The 21,264-nt window shown below is 38.4% G+C and overlaps 3 protein-coding genes and 1 pseudogene across 3 annotated transcripts; 3 read left to right on the top strand and 1 right to left on the bottom strand.

Moving 5' to 3' along the window:
• Nucleotides 1–810: 810 nt before the first annotated feature.
• LOC125479844 lies at nucleotides 811–3,057 on the bottom strand (annotated as a pseudogene).
• LOC125479843 (protein EXECUTER 2, chloroplastic-like) lies at nucleotides 2,967–20,434 on the top strand. Its single transcript, XM_048589928.1, has 12 exons — nucleotides 2,967–2,991; nucleotides 14,684–15,050; nucleotides 15,929–16,045; nucleotides 16,131–16,196; nucleotides 17,051–17,157; nucleotides 17,228–17,309; nucleotides 17,518–18,216; nucleotides 18,702–18,828; nucleotides 18,911–19,077; nucleotides 19,160–19,234; nucleotides 19,752–19,844; nucleotides 19,979–20,434. Exons 2-12 carry the CDS (start codon nucleotides 14,703–14,705, stop codon nucleotides 20,078–20,080), a joined length of 1,983 nt encoding a protein of 660 aa, XP_048445885.1. The 5' UTR covers nucleotides 2,967–2,991; nucleotides 14,684–14,702; the 3' UTR covers nucleotides 20,081–20,434.
• LOC125479708 lies at nucleotides 7,035–8,340 on the top strand. The gene is made up of 3 exons (XM_048589431.1): nucleotides 7,035–7,141; nucleotides 7,540–7,779; nucleotides 8,226–8,340. The coding sequence occupies exons 1-3, from the start codon at nucleotides 7,035–7,037 to the stop codon at nucleotides 8,338–8,340; spliced, it is 462 nt and encodes a 153-aa protein (XP_048445388.1).
• Nucleotides 9,339–12,616, top strand: LOC103953039 (E3 ubiquitin-protein ligase SIS3). Its single transcript, XM_009364760.3, has 10 exons — nucleotides 9,339–9,567; nucleotides 9,669–9,707; nucleotides 9,802–9,868; nucleotides 9,958–10,031; nucleotides 10,140–10,278; nucleotides 10,372–10,464; nucleotides 10,560–10,625; nucleotides 10,966–11,085; nucleotides 11,612–11,725; nucleotides 12,044–12,616. The coding sequence occupies exons 1-10, from the start codon at nucleotides 9,539–9,541 to the stop codon at nucleotides 12,452–12,454; spliced, it is 1,152 nt and encodes a 383-aa protein (XP_009363035.2). The 5' UTR covers nucleotides 9,339–9,538; the 3' UTR covers nucleotides 12,455–12,616.
• Nucleotides 20,435–21,264: the final 830 nt, after the last annotated feature.

Below are 21,264 nucleotides of genomic sequence, written 5' to 3'. Positions count from 1 at the left end.
AAATTTTTTTGGTGTACCCTCACTCATTAGAATTTTTTTGGTGTACAAAAAGTGAGGGTGCACCAAATTTTTTTGGTGCACCCTCACCATTATGAGTGAGGGTACACCAAAAAAAATTGGTGTGCCGGGTACACCGAAAAATTACTCCAAGGTGTCCTAGCTCAGAATGCATATAAAATAATTAGGCAACATGATATGTTATGAGATTTGAGTATAAATACAAAGTAAAACATCTCTAATGCACATGAACTTTAAAATTTAAATATGAGTTCTGAGATAAGTGAGACCCAAATTTGAGTTTTAAATGAGATTTGAGTTCAAGCTGGCGCTCATACTAACTAGGAAAATGTTATTCAACCAAAAAATTGAGATTTGAGTTTTAAGTCCAATAAGCTCCAATGCACATAACCAAATTGTTAAATCCAAATATGAGTTTTGAGTCCAGCATTTTCTCCTCTAATGCAAAGACCCAAATTTAGGTCTCACTTTTACCTCAAAACCCAAACATGAGTTTTAAGTCCCATATGCATTGGAGGTGTTTTGCCTTATGCTCTTATTCGTAATACACACACTCAATTTTACCTATCACACACTCCCTTCAATTTTCAACTGATCAAATGATTTAAAGAAAATCAATGAACAAAAATCAATTATCTATCTATGATTGCCCGGTTTGGATGAAAGCATGAATTCAAACTCAATTAAGTATTAAGATTTAAGAGCCAAACCTAGCTAGCTAACTCGATCGATGATTCGTGTGAAATCAAAGCATTTGTCTGTTAAAAATTAAAAGCAAAAGAAAAGCAGACATTGAACCAACAAACTCCCAAACTTTAACCATATATAAAACAAAGAAATCACCGAACCAAAAAGCTTCTTAATTACCACAATAAATCTCAGTGTAACATGGAAGACAAAACAGTGTCATCAGTCCTTAATCCGCAATTGTCCATGTCATATCGTTCTCGAATATCCAGTGGCAGACTTCAATTTTTCCCGGACTGGACCCCAGTGCCACGAATGCACCATGTCCCGGACTCCACGATGACGTGTCAATGTGACAAATGGCAACACCGTGGTTGATCTTGCTCTTACTCTCCACATCAAGGATATCAGCCTCATAAACCCTAACCCTAGGCACGGAGTGGCAGTAATACAGTAAGTAGGGATACAAACTTTGATGACACGAAACCGATTTGGTTATATTTCCGCCGTTGATTCTACTGACTGCTCCGATCATCACCTTCCGCTTTGATCCGCTCACATTTTCAGTGGTCCGAACCACCACATTGCGGTCGAGGATCGAGACTGCAAAGTCAATCATGTCCTCGACCGATCCCACGCACCGCTTGGTTTCGCCCGGGCTCGGATCCCTCTCACATTCGGCCAGCGCGTTAGTAAGCACGCGCTCCATGGCGGAGTTCTCCGGTGCGTGAAATATCTCCTTAATCTCCGACATCCTCAACGTCGAAAAAGGTAATTTCGACAAAATCCCCCGGGGTAAAAACGACCTTTCCGGCATTCGGTCCCTAATGTCGGGCATCACCATTACATTCCCCTGCCTCAACATTGATTCCCTGAAGAACTTGCCGGGCTCAACCCACTTATTTACAGCACTGCCACTAGACTCCTTTTCAGTCGAATGGGCTCCCACCCTGCTCAAATCGTTATACTCTGCAAAAGTGACGCCGTTTTTGGCATACTCTTTGAAACTCCGACCCAAACCGTACGTTTTGAACCCGACGGTGGTCCGACCCTTCGACCCGGCTCCGTACTCTTTGAATGAGTCGTTTCCAGGGTTGAACGATTTCCCGTAATTCGAGAATCTCACTTTCCCGGAATTCGATTTTCTCGCATACGACTGAAACGTATCGTCGCCGACATTCGCCGAGCTCCGGTAATTGGAGAACCCATCGAGCCCGGCATTCCCGCCGGCGCCGTAGCTCTTGAAATTGTTATGTGGGTTATTACCGGATTGTCCCATACCCTGTAAACGAATCGTTTTGGCCGTTCCCGGACTCTCCGTAACCCGTGAAACCCGACCCTATTATGTTCGAACCTTCGGCGTACCTGGTGAACTGGTTCGGGTTAGAATTGCCGGATTTTCCGTAGCTGGCGAAAGATTCAGAGCCCGAGTTGGTGTCGTGGCCGTACCCGGTGAAGGAGAGACGGTGGCCGTTGGTGTTCGAGTCGTAGGATGTGAATCCGAGCCTAGGGACGTTGACTCGGTCGTCGTAGCTGGTGAACTCGCCCGAACCACCGCCCGAGTCGGCGCCGTAGCTGGTGAAGTTGGCGTTTGCGACGTTGGCATCGTGGGCGTAGGACGTGAACTTCTCCGAGTGCGAATGGGAGCCCTTGCTGTACTTCTTGAACGAGTCTCGGGGCGAGTTCAACTCTTCCGAGTAGTTCTTGAACGAGTCGACTCCACCGAGTTTGGAGGAGCCGTAGTTGGCGAAGTTCTTGTCGGCGTAGACGGCAAAGTTTGCGTTTTTGGGGTGGCGGGTGGCGATGTCTTGTTGGTGGGTTTCGGCGGAGGAGTCGAAGGAGCAGCAGAGGTTGGCTAGGGAGCAGAAGGAGGTGAAATGGGAGGAGAGTGAGTTTTGAGCGGCGAGTTTGGTGAGAATCGTTGAGTTGACTGGGTCGAGTTTGGACGCTTTGGCGAAGAGGAAGGCGGGTTTTGGGAGGTTGTTGGAAATGTGGGTGTCCCAATAGCGGTTGAGTGAGGCTTTGGGAGTGAAAGGGTTGTTTGTAGTTTCATTGCTTGTGCTCGCTACTGAGACCTGCATGCACATGCAAAAATGAAGTTAATTAGGGTTTGGAAGATGTATGTATGTGTGTATATAAATTTGCATAAACATGCATTATAAACTGTAAGTGAAATATGAATTTTGTTGTTTGCAATAGTTTTCTTACCTGGAAAAGTGAGAATAATAAGAAGAAGAACAAGAGGAAGATTTTCATGTTGTGGAGGGAAGAGAGAGAGAGAGAGGAGTGAGAAATAGGGTTTTTCAGTGAATATATATAGCTGAAGAGGTACTACAGTGGCTTGCTTTTTCTGAGTGCTATATGCTTTGCTGTGGGCAAACGTTTGCTTTATTACAAAAGCACTTATGCATATAGAACTGGACACATATCCAGCAATGTATAAGTCTGCACTCTGCAGATAAAAGTGCAGATAAAGAAACGGTAGATGTGACATTACTAATTTGAAATTTTGAATATGCATATTATATGGAAAAGTACAAGCACATATGAAGTAGAAGTGTTGGTTTTTCTTTTGGGAACAGTTCTCAAATATCACTAGGGGAGTGATTCCCAATTTCTCATTTTTCGTACTCACTTTCTTTATTTTTGTCTATTGCTTTATTAATGTTAGAAAAATAAAATTGAATGAAAAAAGAGAAGAAAAATTCAAGAGGAAGAGGGGAGGAGAAAACCCCTCATTGTTCTTGTTCATATTTTTCGTAATAATAACTAGTCTCTCGTGGGACTTGATCTGAGTCTTTGCCAGTTTTCAATTCACAATCACTTCTTTTTTGTTCTGACCTAAAAAAAAAAAAAATGGGTCACCTCCCTGCTCATCCCTCATTTTCATCATTCTCCAAAAACGCTTTCTCTAAATTTCCACCTCAAAGTTGAAGGACTTCATTATGATTTGCCTTTGTGATTTTGGCCAACCTTGTTTGATGATGACTCTTAGCTGCTATTAGCGGAGGACGCACTTATATGACACAAGTATATCGTCATGTAACATTCCATGCAAAATGAAACACATACTGGACAAATTAAAGTTAACAACTTACACATGTCTTTATTTCATTAGCATGGGACGCCATAATGGTGTACCTGTGCCATGTAATTAATTGTTCTTCTATTAGTGACTCTTATCTACTATTATGCGTAGCTAAATCATTGGAGATTGATCTTCTTCATATCCTTCATTATTCAACAAGTTCTTCTTGCCTAGATCCAGTGTTTAAAATATCAACAAAATTGTCGATATTTTCGTCGAATTAAATATCTGAAAGTCAAGGATCGTTATATGGAAATTGAAAATTGGGTGAAATGCAAATTTCACCCTATATCAGCGAGATATAGCAATGAATATCGATGATATTTACCGATTCACTACACAAAATTTTGCCTGAACCCATTGCGGATTCCAAACTTCTAAATTTTTTTGAGAAATTTTTCTCTAATTTCGTCTAAATCTGAATGAATTGATATACTCATTACAAATTTCCAGTATTTTCGTTAAAGGCAACTGATTCGATATATCCATTGATAATTCTAAAAATTTGCATATCACTATTTCAACCTATATTGGTATTTTAAACACTGCCTTAGATCCGGTGGAATCTATGGTGGTGTACTTTTGATTCATGGTGATAGTTATAGTTTAGGGCTATGATTCAATTTAGTGTTTTGGTTGTTTTGGGCTGTGTTGGTTTGAATATGAGTTGTGCTAAATTTTGGTGTAGTGAATTTTTTAGTTGCTTGTGCTGGTGTTGTACGAATTAGTTTAGTCTTTTGAGGTTATTAATTTTGCAGTCATGTTAAAATATTTGTCTTGTGTATGACTTTGATGTGCTTTTCGAGCTTTATTAATCAAAATATTAGAAAGAAAAAAAAAATGAAAGAGCGCTAAGTGAAAAAAGAGACGACGACAGTCACTTTTTATATCACCACCAGTATAACAACAACATATTGATTATTTTATTTGAGACTATTTGCTATCAATAAAATAAGACACTATTAACAACTTTTGAGTTGAAATCGATAAGACTATTTTTCATTCAAATAGTAATATTTGAAGATTACGTAGTGTTATTTACATATTTTTTTTATTTCTAAAATGTTATTGTTAATTTTTATTCATTTAATCGAACTGTCAAAAAATAAAAAAAATATGTAAAAAATATAAATAAATGTGTGAACATCACCATCCTATCTAAAAACACTCTCCCTTTCATGTTTTCCTAAATTGAAGAGTGAAACCTGGAAAAAGGTGTAGCCTAGTTCATATAGAGTTTTAGGAAAGCAAGAGCATATACATTTAATCTTGTGCATGTGGACAGGAGCAACTGGCTCGTTTCAGATAACCATATCATTGTAGTGAGATTTTGTGATCGAAATACAGAGTGGTACATCATGTGTTACTATACAATTAGTGGAATATTTGTGTTAAAAATTTAATAATTTAAAAAATAAAAATTCTCACCACTCAAAAAATACATGATGTACCACTTATATTTCGGTCACAATAAAAAATTTCTTATCATTTTGTCTTCACGCTCGACAGATCTCAGCTATGGAAAACAGGAGTGAGATTTATATAACCATATTCAAAGGGAGAGGGACTCAAACATCGAAAGGATAGCTGCAGCCTGGAGCTAGCTGAACTAGATAATGTTTAAGTATGGGTTTGGTAAAATCCCAGAGCTTCGAGTTTATAATACTACCAAGGCAAAGATGCTTCATATTTTTGGCCTCTGTAGCCCCACTAATTTTGTGCAGCGTGCATTTCAGTTCCTAGTCCCAGATATCTAGGAACTCATTTGCTGGCACTATGTATATATAAAACATCAATAGCCAACAAATATATCTAGTTAATTAGAAGCTGCAGCTACAAATTCTTATTATTTTTCTTGTTGGATTAAGAGGCCAGTACTTTGTTTTTTGTTATAAACAAAGGGGTTATTCACTTGGCAATTTCTATGAGATCATTTCTAAAAAGTTGTAAGCAACAAGTAGCCACTTTTTTAGTACATTCAATCTGTGTTTTTATAATTAGAGAATGAAAGTTTTCTTTTATTACGAAGTTCGAGCTAACAGAAGATTTGGCGCAAAATTGTTCGCAATGATATTTTAGAATTCATATACACTTCACTTAGTAGGATAAAGCTTAGTTGTTGTTGTCGAGTTTGATGGGAAAATGTTGACTAGATGCACTTTGTTTGCTAGGAGTTCAAATATTCTACACTTATTTTGTGTGTAGTTTCTCTTTGGCTTCTATCATTAGATGGAAAAATGTTGACTAGATGCACTTGGTTTGCTAGCGGCGCTCATTCATGTGGTGGTGGTTTTTAGGTTTTAATTAGGATGTTTTAAGTTGTGTACGCTGATAAGAGATTAAACTTGATTATTGTCATGTAGGTTTTATAATTGTTAATGCAATTTTTGTTTATGTTAATTTTTCCCTTGTGAATTTGTTGTTTTTATTTGCCATCGTCTTGTACACATGTTTGGTGTACTTTCACAAGTTAGTTAATAACATTTGTATCTTTTGATTAAAAAGACTTTAAATCCGAACAAATGGAAACAGATGTCACAGATTAACATGACACGAACCTTTAGATTAACAGGTCCAAACGTTATCAATAAGACTTGATAAATCCTGACTTATACACCAAAGAGTTCATGCAATTTCGTATCGTGTTAACGACTTATGTACAATATCGCATAGATCTACATGTTCGAGGGAGACAAAGGCAGTAGTGGGCTGAGCTGGAGACTTGGATGTTTAGGACCTGGGTTTTTAAGGCTTGGTGCTGACAAAATATTGGGCTTGGATGTAAACTACATGTCGTACCAGATCCAATTGGTCGCGCATATGGGCTTGGATTTGGTTGGACGAAGTGAAAACTGTCAGAGAAATAGAGCAAAAGAGAAAATTTTCATTACGATGGGAAGAATGATGGTATATCACATGTTTTACGTAAGTGATGAAAAATTTTATTTTTTAACTTATTAATTTTTTAACACACATATTCCACTATTTATATAATAACAAGTGGTATACCATTCCGATTCCAATCATACTGAAAAATCTCTCGGAACAGAAGTGGCTGTTAATTTAGTTGAGACTCACTTTGGTCCGCCCCCAATATACCCGCCAAAAATGCTAGCAACATCTTCCTCCATTAACCCCCGCCCTCCTCCTACTCCTCAAAATCCATCGTCAACAACTCAAAACCCATCAAATGATTCCACCCATCAGCCGCTGCAGCCTCCTCGCCGCCCTCACCGTATCCATGGCCGCAACCCCTTTTGCACACAATTTTCTCAGCCCCATGTCAGCACAAGAAGCAGCCTTTGCTCGCGGCCTCTTCCAGATGCCCCCAGTTCGGCTCACCAACCAGTATTCAGCAACCCATGTTTTGTTTGTACTTGAATTGCTGTTCGGTTTCTGAGAAAATTCAAAAAGTTGATGGAAAACAAGTACTGTGGGTTGTATTGCTATTTGTTTCTAAAAAGCTGAAAACTTTGACCCCATTTTAGCCTTACTAGTGATGCATCGTACATGATGCTAAGGGTAGTGATTTTCATGCTTCCGTTTTCTCTTTTTGCACTTGTTCATTTGTTTCTCTTTTTATTTATTAAATAATTAAGGCTTGATAATAAAGAGAAAGCGCATGAGAAGCAATAGGGTGTGCGAAAAACATATCCCGTGATGCTAATATATAGCCATGGTACTATTGAGTTATTTGTTCGTTGATTGCTTTTTACTCTTGTTTTTTGTGTGTATGAAACCGGAAGGTATTTTCTGGTGAGGGCATGGGAGTTTGAGTATGAGAGCATAGGAGTAATCAACAAGAACCCGGTTGCAAAAACTTCTGTGGATAACGGGTTGTCGGAGAAGGGGAAGAAGCAGGCAGTGAGGTCGGCTTTCGATTTGAATGAAATGGGGGCCTGTGACAAGAACTGTTGGATATGGCCTTCTATCACTCAGAGAGCTTACCCGGCGGCAGAGATCATCGCTAATGGGTTCAGTCGAAGGTGTGCAAGTTAGTATTAATAACTGCGAAATCTAGTGCTTCATGTGGCAGTACTAAATTTACTTGAATGCTGTATAAAACCGCTTTTTGGCAACCAAAAGTGCTTATGAACATGTTTGGTAGAATAAAACAAAAGGGCTTTGTGAGGTGCTACTTCAGAAAACACTTGGGATTTTTAATAAAGTTTTCGACTAGTTGTTAATTCTAGTAAAAGCGCTTATGCCAGTTGCATTGTTTCCTTTTCTTATTGAGCTATCAGGATGAGGCCTTCCCAATCAAACTCATTCTCTCTAAGCATTTTAACCCGAATTAGTACCATGATTGTCGAATTTTCAAAGCCAATTCAGAATTATACAGCCATTTGCCAAACCTACTGATTAAGTATACCTTCATAAACCTGTCCAAAGATGTTAGCTTGCTGCAATCATCATGTATTTTTGTATGCAGTTATATCGTCCCAGAGTATAGCTTTCTCGACGCCCGTGGATTGGGAGCTCATGAAGGAAAGAACCTGGAAGCTGTTTCAGAAGTAAACATTTCCAATTTACAACCATATCTTTAAGTCATCAAGATTTGTTTTCTTTTCCACCAAGTAGCAAAGTATGATCATGTCTTCTGCTAATGCACATCAGGTATATGCATCAGATACTCTTTCTCCAAACGAAAGCGTCTCAGACGTGTTCGTTCGGGTGATACAACTCATATCCATACTCAAAACTTAGTACTCTGAATACACTCTGATCATTGTCTCACCACGCTGGACAATTTGACAGTCCTGCAAGCTGGTATAATTGGACTCGATTATCGTATCGAAGGAAGCATTGTAAGCGCTAAGGTGTTGGTAATTCTTTTGAGTTTCAGGCACAGGGAACTTTCTTTTGCACCAGAAGTCAGATTTGTTGATACCAATAGTGTCCCCACTTACAAGCAACCTGCGTCAGCTGTATACAAGTGCCTAAGGCCACCAAATTGTAACTAACATAATCATCTTTACAAACACAAGATACTAAAACGTGCTATTTTATCCAATACGGGATAAATCTTGCACGATAGTTGTAGAATGTGAGTGGTCGGTCGGTGGACTGATCCTTCAAGATTTGCCCCCACATTGGAGTATTTTTTACTCAATGTTATGTTGTGTTATGTTCAAAGACAACAAATCTTTAATAAAATAAGGATGAACATGGCAACAACTAGAAAACAAAAGGGTTTATTCAATTTAATAGCTTGAACTTTACAGCATTTGAAAGAAACTTGTATCTTATTTGGTTAAGAATATTCACTTCTGCATAGTAACATTCGAAGTCATTGGTCCGATTCTCCTCTCCTTAATTTTTTTTTTTTTTTTTTTTTTCAAATCGCACATAGCGTCGGTGTTAAAAAATACATTGCGCATGGAAAAAGACTAAAAATAATAAAAGAAATAAATTAAAATTAACAAAAAGTAAACGGTAGTAAACTCACGCCCGTCATAACGCCGTCAAGTAATTGGGAAGAAGGGAGATTGCCAGTCAGCAAAAGTTCACAGTAAGTCCTTGTCAGTCTCTTACTCTCTCTCCTTCTCTCTCTGTCTGTCTGTCTCTCTCCCTCTCATCAGTCTCTTTCTTGCTCGCCAGCTTTGTTCTCTCCGGAATCTCCCTCCTCTCAATCTCTGCGTACGAGAGATTGCAAGAATTTATCTCTTCAAATGAGCATCGTAGGGTCTTGGAATTCGCCGTCGTCTTCTGCGTAGGGTTCTTCTGCACAGCTCGCCGTCCGTCATGGCCATCCGAGGCGTCGATTTCAAGTGGTAAGTCATCTTTCTTTCTTTTCTTTCAATCCGCCTCTCGATTTCTGTGTGTGGGTTTTAGGGATTTTGATGTCGAATTTTCCACGATTTTGCATTTGTAGGTACGATGGGTTCTTCTTGTCGATGCTCGCGACGAGCGTGTATCCTTTAATTTCTTGTAAATTAGGGTTTTTATTTTCTTGCTGGAATCCCAATTTTCCCAATTGTTCGTTTCTTTAACGGGTATGGTGACAGAGTGATTGTTGGAATTAATTGGAAGCGGTACCATACTTGTGCATACCCGTTGCACATATGGATCGTGGTAGGTTTATAGATATTTATATAAATTCTCTGAATTCCAAGCAATTTTGATATGGGATTATTTTGAAATATGTTTGCCTTTAATCTCAGGTTGATTACACTACTGTGTTTGTTTTTCGGATGTTGATGTTTGTGGATAATGGGCTTGCCTCTGGAATGGGTTTGTAAGGCCATTTCTTTAGTTAATCTTTCTCTGCTACATAGTTTGTTCAATTTGTAGTTGAATGGTTCATAAACCCTTGTCGTTTCCCTTCGAATGGTTGTGGTTTTAGGGATTTTGGGTGGCAGCAAAGATATGCTCGTTTCTGCGGAAGAGTAGTGGTCCTTTCAATTCTTTCTCTGCTGCTTTATCCATTTCTTTGGACTTGGACACTGCTTGGTACACTGTGGTTTCACAAATCGAAGGACTGTGTAAGTTATATTTCTTAGTTCATTGGCAGAACAGTGGTGTTTTAAAGTTTAAACAATCTTAGTGGCGGTGCTAATGCATTTTAATGCTTGCAGTTGCCTGAAAGTGGTCAGAAGTGGGGTTTTCTCATTTGGTTACTTTTTAGCTACAGTGCTCTACTTTGCATTGCTTGCATGTCAATTGGGAAGGTTAGTGGCGCTTTGTCCATTTTCTAGATTCAACCAGGACATTTTATTTCGAAGTTTGATGTTCTTATCCTAATTTTCAAACCCCTTTTTTTCAGTGGTTGACACGAAGGGAGGCACACTTACTGCGAGCTCAGCAAGGGATTCCTGTGTCAGAATATGGGGTAAACACTGAAACGTCTTTTTTTGTTTTCCCATTATGAAAGTGTCCTTTATTGTAATATTTATTAACGTATATTAACTTGTAGTAGTACAAATATAATATGATTGCTATGGTTGCACACTATTAAGCCTCTCATTGGTGACCCGTAGTGTTTTTATTCCTCATTTTAGCGCATGCCAGTATTGCTATTGTACCAGATAGACATTATATGATAATGCTGTTTTGACTATGTAACACGCCCACTTTCTGTTGATTGCCAATTAAGTGTTCAAAGTTCTTTTCTTCTGTGTTGATCCAGTTCTTCCTATCATTCATAGTAATGATTTCTCCTCATTGTTAAGGTTTTGGTTGATATGATTCGGGTGCCAGATTGGGCATTTGAAGCTGCCGGTCAAGAAACAAGAGGGATGGCCCAAGATGCTGCTGCATTCCAACCTGGACTTTACTTGACTCAAGCACAGGTAACATCCACCCCAAAATTCTCCTGTTGAGGGAACTGCTTGCCCTTAGATTCACACATTTGTTCAGTTTTGTGTCTAATTGTTATCTCACTCTTTTTACAACATATTATGTATAATAATAATAAAGTTCTATGCAGATGTTTGAAATCATGATAGTAGTTACTCAAGCTATTTAAGCAGTATCATTTTGGATGAATTCTATGCTTAAACTAGCATTGGCAAAAGCAATGCCTAGAAAATAGAGATAACGGATTCTACTGGGTGTTGCGGACACATATGCCTGCATGTATGTGAACTCATTACTCTGTCTCAGACTCTCTCAAGCATGCTTGAACTTTAGAGGCCTAGTATGAAAGTGTATTAATTGCTGTGCTTAACTGGTAACAAGAGGATATACTAAAAAGAAATATTAACCTCTTCAATGACAGTTCCTTTTTCCTTGTGAATTATTTGTTGTCTATCAATTCACTATTGATATTTTAATTGTTGGGTTCTGATGGTTGACGTTCTTGTGTGGGTGTTACAGAGAGAAGCAGTTGAAGCACTCATTCAGGAGCTTCCAAAGTTCAGACTGAAGGCTGTTCCAACTGATTGCAGCGAATGTCCAATCTGCTTGGAAGAGTTTCATGTAGGCAATGAGGTAAATTTTCTATGAATATCTATCCTACTTTAAACACCGCATCGATCTTAATTATTCCATGTCTCTCGGGTAGAAGTCAAATCTATGTTTCACTACCAAATTGTTTATCTAAGAATTGGATCAATGGACCCCTTTGGTTGCTCTCTGTAAAATGTTGAGAGAATTTTAAGAAAATAGGAATCAAGTGCATAGCTTATCAGTAAGCAATGCAGACTACCTCTCCCAATTTCACGAACAATTCCCGTACATATTTGACCTTCTGATAGTGGCTCAGTTATTGCAAAGTTCAACAACAGATTCTTACTGGAAGTTCTGCAGGTTCGCGGCCTGCCTTGTGCTCACAATTTCCATGTAGAATGCATCGATGAGTGGCTTCGACTGAATGTGAAATGTCCCAGATGCCGTTGCTCAGTCTTCCCAAATCTCGACCTCAGTGCTATATCCAATCTCCGTCCTGACTCTGAGCGTTCACCTCTCAGTGTGTTGACAACCAACCGGTATGTGAGAACCCAACCTGATAGTCAGAGGCATTTGTTGAGGTTGCAGGGAGCATTCCGTCCAGTCTGTACAGAAAATGCAGGTGCAGGCAATGAGGCAGACGCTGCTTTGGAAACTGCTGAGGAAGGGGGTATTGCTCATTCATCTACTCGGGATCTTTCAAGCCCAGGGGCGGGACCTTCCATTGAACATATCGTCGTGGTCGAATCCGCCTCCCGGCAACAACAATAGACTCTTTTCCTGGTTTACATTACCCAAAATCTAACTCAATTTTCTAACCCACATGCTGAGGGAAGGTTGCTTACTAAAAGTCTAAAGCTTTTTGCCATGGTTTCTGCTTGTAACGATGGATATACATATTCATGGATATGAGAACTGGATGTTATCGGTTAACCAATGCAGATCAGATTGTGTCTCATGAAATGTACCTCGTCTTGAGGACTTACATGAAACAAGGACGCTAAGTTGCCGGTGTCCAAAACCAGTCATGCTATCCTAATGTAAGAAAGTTCAAACTCACGGCAACGCATGATAGATTTACGACACTGCAACCTTAGCATTCTCCGTTTCATACAAGTATTTTCCTTCTCATCTGAAAGATCGATTAATATGAAGTGGGGTCCTTGGTCCCCGGGCCAACAGGATCCTCTCCGAATCCTCTTTTGGTGAGGATCTGTGAATTGTGTTCATTCATCGTATATCGTGCTGTCAGTTTTTATCAAGTATTGTTTATGTTTATTTTTAAATAAAAATATTTAAAATGATTTATGATCACACAATGAACGGACACGAGTCATCTTCGAGATCTTTACAAAGACGATCCGGCGAGAATCTTGACTCGTCTCCAGGCAGGTTTCAAGCCAAGTGGCAATACACGTGGCATATTTACAGCCTTTATCGAAAGCGTGTAAGCCTAATTTTGTAGTCCACTCATCCAATTTTGCCAAACTGTCATGCTGTATTTTTCTTGCTCGCAGCTGTGACACATGGCGACCAGCGGAGAGAAGTGGTGGGTCAAACACTCATCCTTTAGCTGCGTATTTGGTTGAAAGAGGCATATTCTTATCTCATATAACACATCGCTATTACGCGTGTTTAACTTATCTAATAACAGCCTTACAAACGAGAACTTTTTTAATATTTCGAAAATGCTGTTTGGTACAAGCGGTTGAATATTTTTAAATATTCAACTACTTGTATTATGATACTGAATGTATCAGATCGTGTATTTCGCACGTTAAAATTTTCTTTTTACAAACTACTCATACTTTGGTTAGGGTTACATACTCGTCTTTTTACACTTAAGTTTGAATTTTCCAACAAAAGTGACAAGTTTATACATCACTCTCGCTTTGTACGTAAAACTAAAGTAAGAGTCGCTATTGATATTGTTCGACTTCTTACTGTTTATCAACAATCACACAAATAACACATATAAGTAAATAACTTATTAAAATTATACTAATGCACGCACATCAAATTGCAAGTAATGTTTATACGTGTCAAGTACCTACCGGAAAGGAATTGAAGTTGAATCGAATTGGGAGAATCAAATGCCACCAAATCTAAATGAAAATTTAATCCAATTTGTAAGAATAATACAATATTGCTTCTTAAAAAATGAGCAGGGTGTGCTACTCAAAATTGTTTGTTACCGATTCATAGAATTTTGTGTTTATAATCATAATCGTTCATATTATAAATCATTTTTTAAATATCTCATCTGTAAAAAATAATTAAAACTAAGGTTGTTTAGTTTTACCAACCGCAATATTATAAATCAAATTGTATAAAAACAGATGAACGGAAATTGTAAAAGCATTACGAACCATCTATGTATTTACTACAACAAATTAACTAAACGGCTTTACTTTTTAATTCAATTTTTTTTTAATTTTTTTATTTTTTTGCAGAAATGATCTTTACAGAATGATTCAGACTACGAACGATTATGATCATAAACACAAAACTTTATAATTCAAACACAAAAAATTTTACGTGCGAATTTATGATTATCCTTGAACAGCCAAACAATGTGCGATTAGTAATTTGATAATGTAAGAAAAAAGGAGGCAGATTCTCTGCCATCCCACTTTCCGTGTCCTCTCGTGCCTTCTGTTTTGTGTGGTCACGGTTAAATCACGTCAATATTTTATAGAGATAATAAGATAAAAAGAAATAGTAATATAAAATATTGACGTGGCTTAACCATGACCACACAAAACAAGAAGGTACGGAAAATGAGAGGGTAGACAATCTGCCCCCAAGAAAAAAAGGGGACCCATAAATCTAGTGGGCCTGGTTTACCTGGAATTGTAACAGTTACCCGGGCGATTCTATCCATATCTCTTCCAGTCTTCATTTTCGTCTCCAATTGCACCATTATAAACACAGAAAACTCGTATAATATTGATTTCTCAAATTCCCCACAAAATCCAACACACAGAGAATTGCGGGGAGGAGAGAGAGAGAGAGAGAGATGGCGGTGGCCAATGGATGGGGCGTGGGACAAGCAATCCCACTGCCCCAATTCGGACCCAATTGCTGCTCCGGCTTCTTGCCCAACACCAAGTCCAAATTCAACACTTCCAATAAAAATCTGAGCGTTGTTCTCAGTTGGGGCTGCTCCGCTCAGGCCAAGCTTTCATCTTCTTCGTCTTCGAGTAGTAGCAGGAGTCGGAAGAGCTCGAATTTGTGCTGCCGGTGCAGTGAGAGCGACAGTTACGGTGAGGACTGTGTCGGGTCGTCGTTGGAATGGGATTGGAATCGGTGGAGTCGCCATTTCTCCGAGGTCGAACAGGCTGAGAGCTTCGCCTCTGTTCTCAAGGTATGTGGGTTTTCTGTTTTTTTTTTTTTTTTTTTTTTTTGCCCAGTTGCTGAATTTTAACAAAGTTTAAATTTTTGTCTACTTGATTCAGTAAGAGAGCGTTAGTTTTTGGGAAATGATATGATTTGTACAAAGCACTTTTGCTCATAAGTGCTTTTGGTTATATCGCTTAACTTATTTGGATGGTTACTTCTGAATTTATTTGGAATTCTGTTGGTTTTCAATGTAGAGTTCCCAGTTGCTGAAATATTACTTTATGTTTAGTACTCTATTAGTTGAACTGCAAAGTTCATAAATCCAAAAGTAAGCTGAATTTACTTGAAGTTCGTAGCTTGTGATGATTATATATCATTGATCAAGCTCATCAATTTTTCTTTACTTTGAGCTTTATAATTGTTTAAATCCGTGCGCCTTTTGCTACCATTTCTCATGGTTTTATAGAACATAATTCACCCGTTCGGATCCTTTTCTAAGACAGCTGTGAAACGTAAAACAAATTTTGGAACTTGGTTCTTGAGAATTTTGAGATTTACTTTGCGTTGTTTGAATTGCATGAGAAATTTGGGAAGATGTGGAGAGTTTGTTACCCTGTTCTCCGGCAGATTAGCAAGTTTCACGGAATTCTTAAAGTTGCTAAATTGTCAAATGGCGGTGAACATTGACGTTACAAAAGTTGCTCCATCGGCCTTTTCTTACTTTCACCTGAACCATGTACCAGTGCAAAGATTGATGTTTTTTCTGTAGTCTTGGTTGCTTAGGGCGGTTCACCGTTGGTAGAGCTTGTTTACGTATAAAGAATAAAGCTCAACTGAACTTAACCAAAAATAAAGAATTACAAGTGCTTTTGATTATTTTTAAAAACTTGCTGCTACGTGCAGTTTCAACTTGAAGATGCAATTGAGAAGGAAGATTTCGAGGAAGCTGCAAAACTGAAAATGTCTATTTCAGAAGCTACATCAAAGGACACTGTTGCTGAGATCATGTCTCAATTGAAGGTTAGTTGAGCATTTATACTATTATAATTGTGTACTTGCTCACATCAAAATTTGTTTCTTTACCTGGTCTGTTGTATGTTTGCAGAATGCAATTGAGGAAGAGCGTTACCATGATGCTTCGAGATTGTGTAGATACACAGGAAGTGGACTGGTAAGCTTCCCACATGCTACTGGCTTATATATTCAGATTCTTCCAATTTTGAACAACACGTCTTGTCAGTTCAGTTATCTTTCTTGGCTGGAACAGGCAGCCTTTACTCTTCTTTTCTTTTCACACTTATTTAAAATACTACAAGTAGATTCCGTTCAAAAATTAGATATATTATGGTTTCCTTTGTACGTGAATTTTAATGGCAGTCATGGCAGTTTTTGTCTGCCTCCAAAGTGTCGAGGGGAGGAAGTGATTACATTTATCATATATTAGACCTTTGTGTCTGTACCATCACCCATATGCCACTGCCTTCCCTGTTTTGCCCTACACATAATAAATCCTTGTGCTTTTCTCTGCAAAAGTCGAAACATTCCATTTCCATTTGGTCCACACAAATATAGACTTTTGTGTCTGGAGATTATTTGGACTGCAATGACATTGAGTTCTTTTATGTTTATTATTTATGACATGAATGTCACTTATATATAGTGTTTAATTAGCCTTTTCAATACATTTACTGTAATATAATGGATTAGCATGTGGTTAAGATGGTTTCTGAAGCTGATGTAATTCTAATGCTCGTCTCCTGCTTGGTTGAGTCAGGTTCATACGAAGCTATTTTTATCATTTCTGATTTATGGATCATTAATTATATGAGTCCTTGATTGTAAATGGATAACTTGATAGATTATATTGCCTATGGTTCATGAAACACGAGTCAGAAAAGTGCCTAGTTTTCCATTTCCTGGCATCTTTAAGATGTTTTTATGAATTTGATTGTTAGGCCTTATTAATTAGGCCTGCTTTGTGTTTGATTTTCGCTGTGTCCTCAATGATTCTGTCTGTATCTACAGGTAGGTTGGTGGGTTGGCTACCCAAAAGATTCAGATGATCCTTTTGGAAGACTAATACGAATAACTCCTGGCGTGGGCAGATTCGTTGGGAGGAGTTACAGTCCAAGGTAAGATCGTTTAGGTTTTGAATTATTTTTTATCCACTGGAGAAAATTACTGATTTGTTATTTGTTGCAGACAGTTGGTTGCATCATCGCCAGGAAGTCCCCTATTTGAAATTTTTGTGGTAAAAAATGCTGATGGGACATACGTTATGCAGGTGAGTACAGATGCGTGTAGTAGATAATAATAATAATATTTCATCTGATATATGTGCTTGCCATTTAAATTTTGTAAGTGTTGAAGATTGCCTTGTGGACCAGATCTTTCAATTGAACTATCTTTCACCTGTCTAATGCAGTTTGTGTGAAATTCTCTCTCTCTCTCTCTCTCTCTCTCTGGTCTTCTGATATCATATCTGTTAGCAGGTAGTGTACTTACACCAACCCAAAGGCAGTTCAACAAACTCCGGTGTTACACCGTCCAAACCTGAAAAAGGCTCATCCACTTCCGAACTTGAGAATGCAACCCTAGTAGATGTTCAGAAAAATGAAGGTAAGGCCGAGAGCAGCGAGGAAAAGGGCCTTAATATTGAGGGAGCAACTGAGGAGGGAATAAAAAGTGTGTTAAATTTTCTTAAGAAAAAAATTCCTGGACTGAAAGTTAAAGTCATGGATGTTGATATTGCTAAGGAAGTGATAGAGGATGACAATTCTGCAAACCAATTGATGCAAGAAAATAGTGTCTCGTCAGATTCTGATGAGAATTCTGAAGACGAAGTGGATAATTTGGATGAAATTCAGCCTGATGAGGTCACTCTAGGAGAAGGTAGCGATAATATAGAAGATGAAAAGGATTTGGATATGAAACTTTTTATTGGTGGGGTTGTACATAATAATGAGGATGCTCCTAGCAAGGATGAGTATGTGCGTCGGCCTGCTGAAATCAAAGATGTGGAGAAAGATTCTTTTGTGCTGCATATTCCGGGGAGAAGCCTAGATCATGACACTAGAGAAAGTAAAGCATCTAAGTTCAAGGTGGCAGCTCTAGCACCTAAAAGTGCCGCTGAGCTCATGCCTTCTGAGGTTGCCAAGGCATTTTTTAATTCTGACAAGCTTTCTTCAAAGGTCAGTTGAATGTGGAATTTACACAGTAAAAACCTAACTCTTTCAATTGGTATAAAAGTAATTGGGTTCATGAATAAAATCATTTGAGTTGGATACTTTTGTTGTACGTGGTAGACTCATGGCATATGAGGGTTTTAGCATCAGGAATTTCCAAGGACTACCCTTTCTTGATGTCTACCTCTTTCCTTTTTCTATTGTTTTACTTTTATAGATGTAGTAATTCTAGGAAACTTGCATCATGGCCAGAGTTTGGCTCAGCTATAAATTATGTGGGCAATACCAAAGGTTTGGGTTTATATTTTAATTCACATAACTGGTGGAAGGTTTTGCAGTTTTAGATCTATATTTTAGAACAGACTGATACTAACGAGTTACGGTTGAAAAATCTATCAAAATCCTCATTACCTCTGGGCGCAATGTTATGTTTTTCCTGACAGTGATGTGATTTGCTTATAGTTCGTAGTTTTTCGTTAAATTATAAACAGATGACAAGGAATATGCGTGAAATAGTCAAGTTTGCTGTTAGTCAAGCTCAGAAGCGGAATAGATTATCTGAGTATACAAATTTTAGTCGGCTCAACACCTCAAGAGGAGATCTGGATCCATTTGAAGGTCAGTTTTCTTATCCTCCACTTTTTACTTTTTACTTAGAAAAGGGACAATCTTCTGAGGAATTCTTCTGTTTGAAGTATAGGCCTGTATGTTGGTGCATTTGGCCCTTATGGCAATGAGGTAGTGCAACTTAGGCGTAAGTATGGACACTGGAATAGTTCAGAAGGCAATGACTCTTCAGATGTGGAGTTCTTCGAATATGTTGAAGCAGTTAAGCTAACTGGGGACCTGAATGTTCCTGCTGGCCAGGTTTATAGCTTTCTAAATTTCGTGATAGTTATGCTACTACATGCTAGGTGATGTTGTACTAAACCAATTTTTGCATATCCAGGTGACATTTCGTGCTAAAATTGGGAAAGGGAACCGCCAATCTAACCGTGGATTGTATCCAGATGAGTTAGGAGTGGTAATAATACTATGAAGTTTCTCTACGTATGTGCATGTGTTGGTTCGTTGTTATTATTTTTTCCTCTCTTTCTAGAGTTCTAAGACCAAAAACTCAAGGAAGCATGTTCTGCTTAGTACCATGGAAACTAGGAGATGAACACATGCCTAACAGTTATAGAAAACCCTTTCTGCTCGTTTTGCATAAAACATCAAGAAAATTTTTGCTGTTCTTAATAAAAAATATTTACTGGCGTGTACAATTGTTAATACCCTTTTTTCTACTAGGGGCCTTTCTAAAGTACCGTATAAATACTATAGGATCATGAACTGCGCGCCCGTGCCTCATGTTTCGTGAAGAAACACGATGATTTATCTTGATATCATTTCAACCCACACAAGGAATAGTGTGAAGTAAAAGTTGCATATACCCTTTTTTGGCATCATAATCATAACGGATTGAATTAAAGAATGTCTTTTAGGCTGCATCGAAATAAAACTCTGGATATATGCTGCTGATTAGGTGTTCATTTATCCAGGTAGCAAGTTACAAGGGACAAGGAAGAATAGCGGAATTTGGGTTCCAGAATCCACAGTGGGTTGAAGGAGAACTTCTCCAGCTCAGTAACAAGGTGAATAGACTGGTTCAGTATACCTACTAGCTTTACTTTATACAATCTGATTAGCCAGAAAACTCTCAAAGAACCGGCGTTGTATCTTCCAACATTTTCCTTCTTTTGCTTCATGTTTGCAACTTCGTGTGCAGGGCATTGGACCATACATCAAAAGTGCAGATCTTGGTTTTCTTTACATCATCCCCGAGCAAAGTTTCCTTGTACTGTTCAACCGCCTGAAACTACCAGAATGAACCAATGATTCCTAATCTTTTCGAGTTCTTACAACTTCGATATGGCAGACAGATGTCAGAGAAGAGTTCTTCAAGTGTACCGTATCTGAGCAAAGAAGTTAGCGCCGCCTACTTAAGTACGCACTCTGGAGTTATTGGTTTCTAGTTTTTTGTTTTCCTCCCATGTTCAACTTCCATCTGCTACCCCCATGTAACTCCATGAGCTTTATATCATTTTTGCTGACCAAATATATATATATACACGACCGGTACTGAAACTACGATGATGCTCCAGGTCGTGAACATTTCCGGATACTGCCCGGTTTCTCTGTGTTGACTGTTAATGTTTTATCGTACAAACATGGTTTATTATCATGACTGGTTGATGGATTAGACGATGGTAACTCATCAAAACTTGATGGAGAAATATCTTGTGGTTGCTTAAAGGGAAAAAAAGCAAACTTCTTGGTGGTGCTTTCTTTTTGTTAATTTAAACCGTAAAGCCAACGTGATCAATAAACATGATACACAGACCGAAGTGATTAAAAGAGATGCTTTTCTTGGTCGTTTTGCGCATAAAATTTCTTCGAAAAAGTGTTTTGCCTAACTATTGACCATGATCTTTGTTTGACGATTTGATTCACGGTGATTAACATAACACGTCAGACTATCTTGTAAGAGAGTATTATCAAATATTTTTCGTACAACTGTGTTTTATTATCGAATTGTCTTCACAATTTTACATGAGGCTGAGGCGGATGTACATTGGGATCAAGGTGGTCCCATGACCACCCGGAGTATAGGAAACGATCTTTCGGGGATCATCTAAATGTTTGATGGTTTCCTATTGTGCTTATCAAGTGTTTTATGTAATATTTGTTATGCATATTTTAACGAGTACGTCAACATCACTCAACAAATTTTCTGAAAACATATGTCGATATATGTTGACATATGTGCAACATAGTTTGGCTGACGACAACAAACCAACCAAGTATTTTACGAAATCCCTTAGTGGGCGAATTGAAAATTTTTTGTGCCGTTCACGCTCTGTTTCTCTCTGAAAATCTTGTACTTTTAACACTAAAATTTCTCAAAATCCTGAATTCCCGAGGAGGAATCTTGGATGGAAGCAAGATGGAAAAGTTGGGGAAGGAATTTATGGCTTTAGGTGACGAAAGATAGCGCACTAGTGAATTAAAGAA

This window comes from the organism of the source record quoted next, unplaced genomic scaffold, assembly GCF_019419815.1.
Source record: "Pyrus x bretschneideri cultivar Hongxiangsu unplaced genomic scaffold, Pyrus_bretschneideri_v1 Contig3, whole genome shotgun sequence".
In the NCBI taxonomy this organism is placed as follows: domain Eukaryota; kingdom Viridiplantae; phylum Streptophyta; class Magnoliopsida; order Rosales; family Rosaceae; genus Pyrus; species Pyrus x bretschneideri.
The sequence above is the reverse complement of the archived record's forward strand: the minus strand, read 5'-3'. Positions and strand labels throughout refer to the sequence as shown.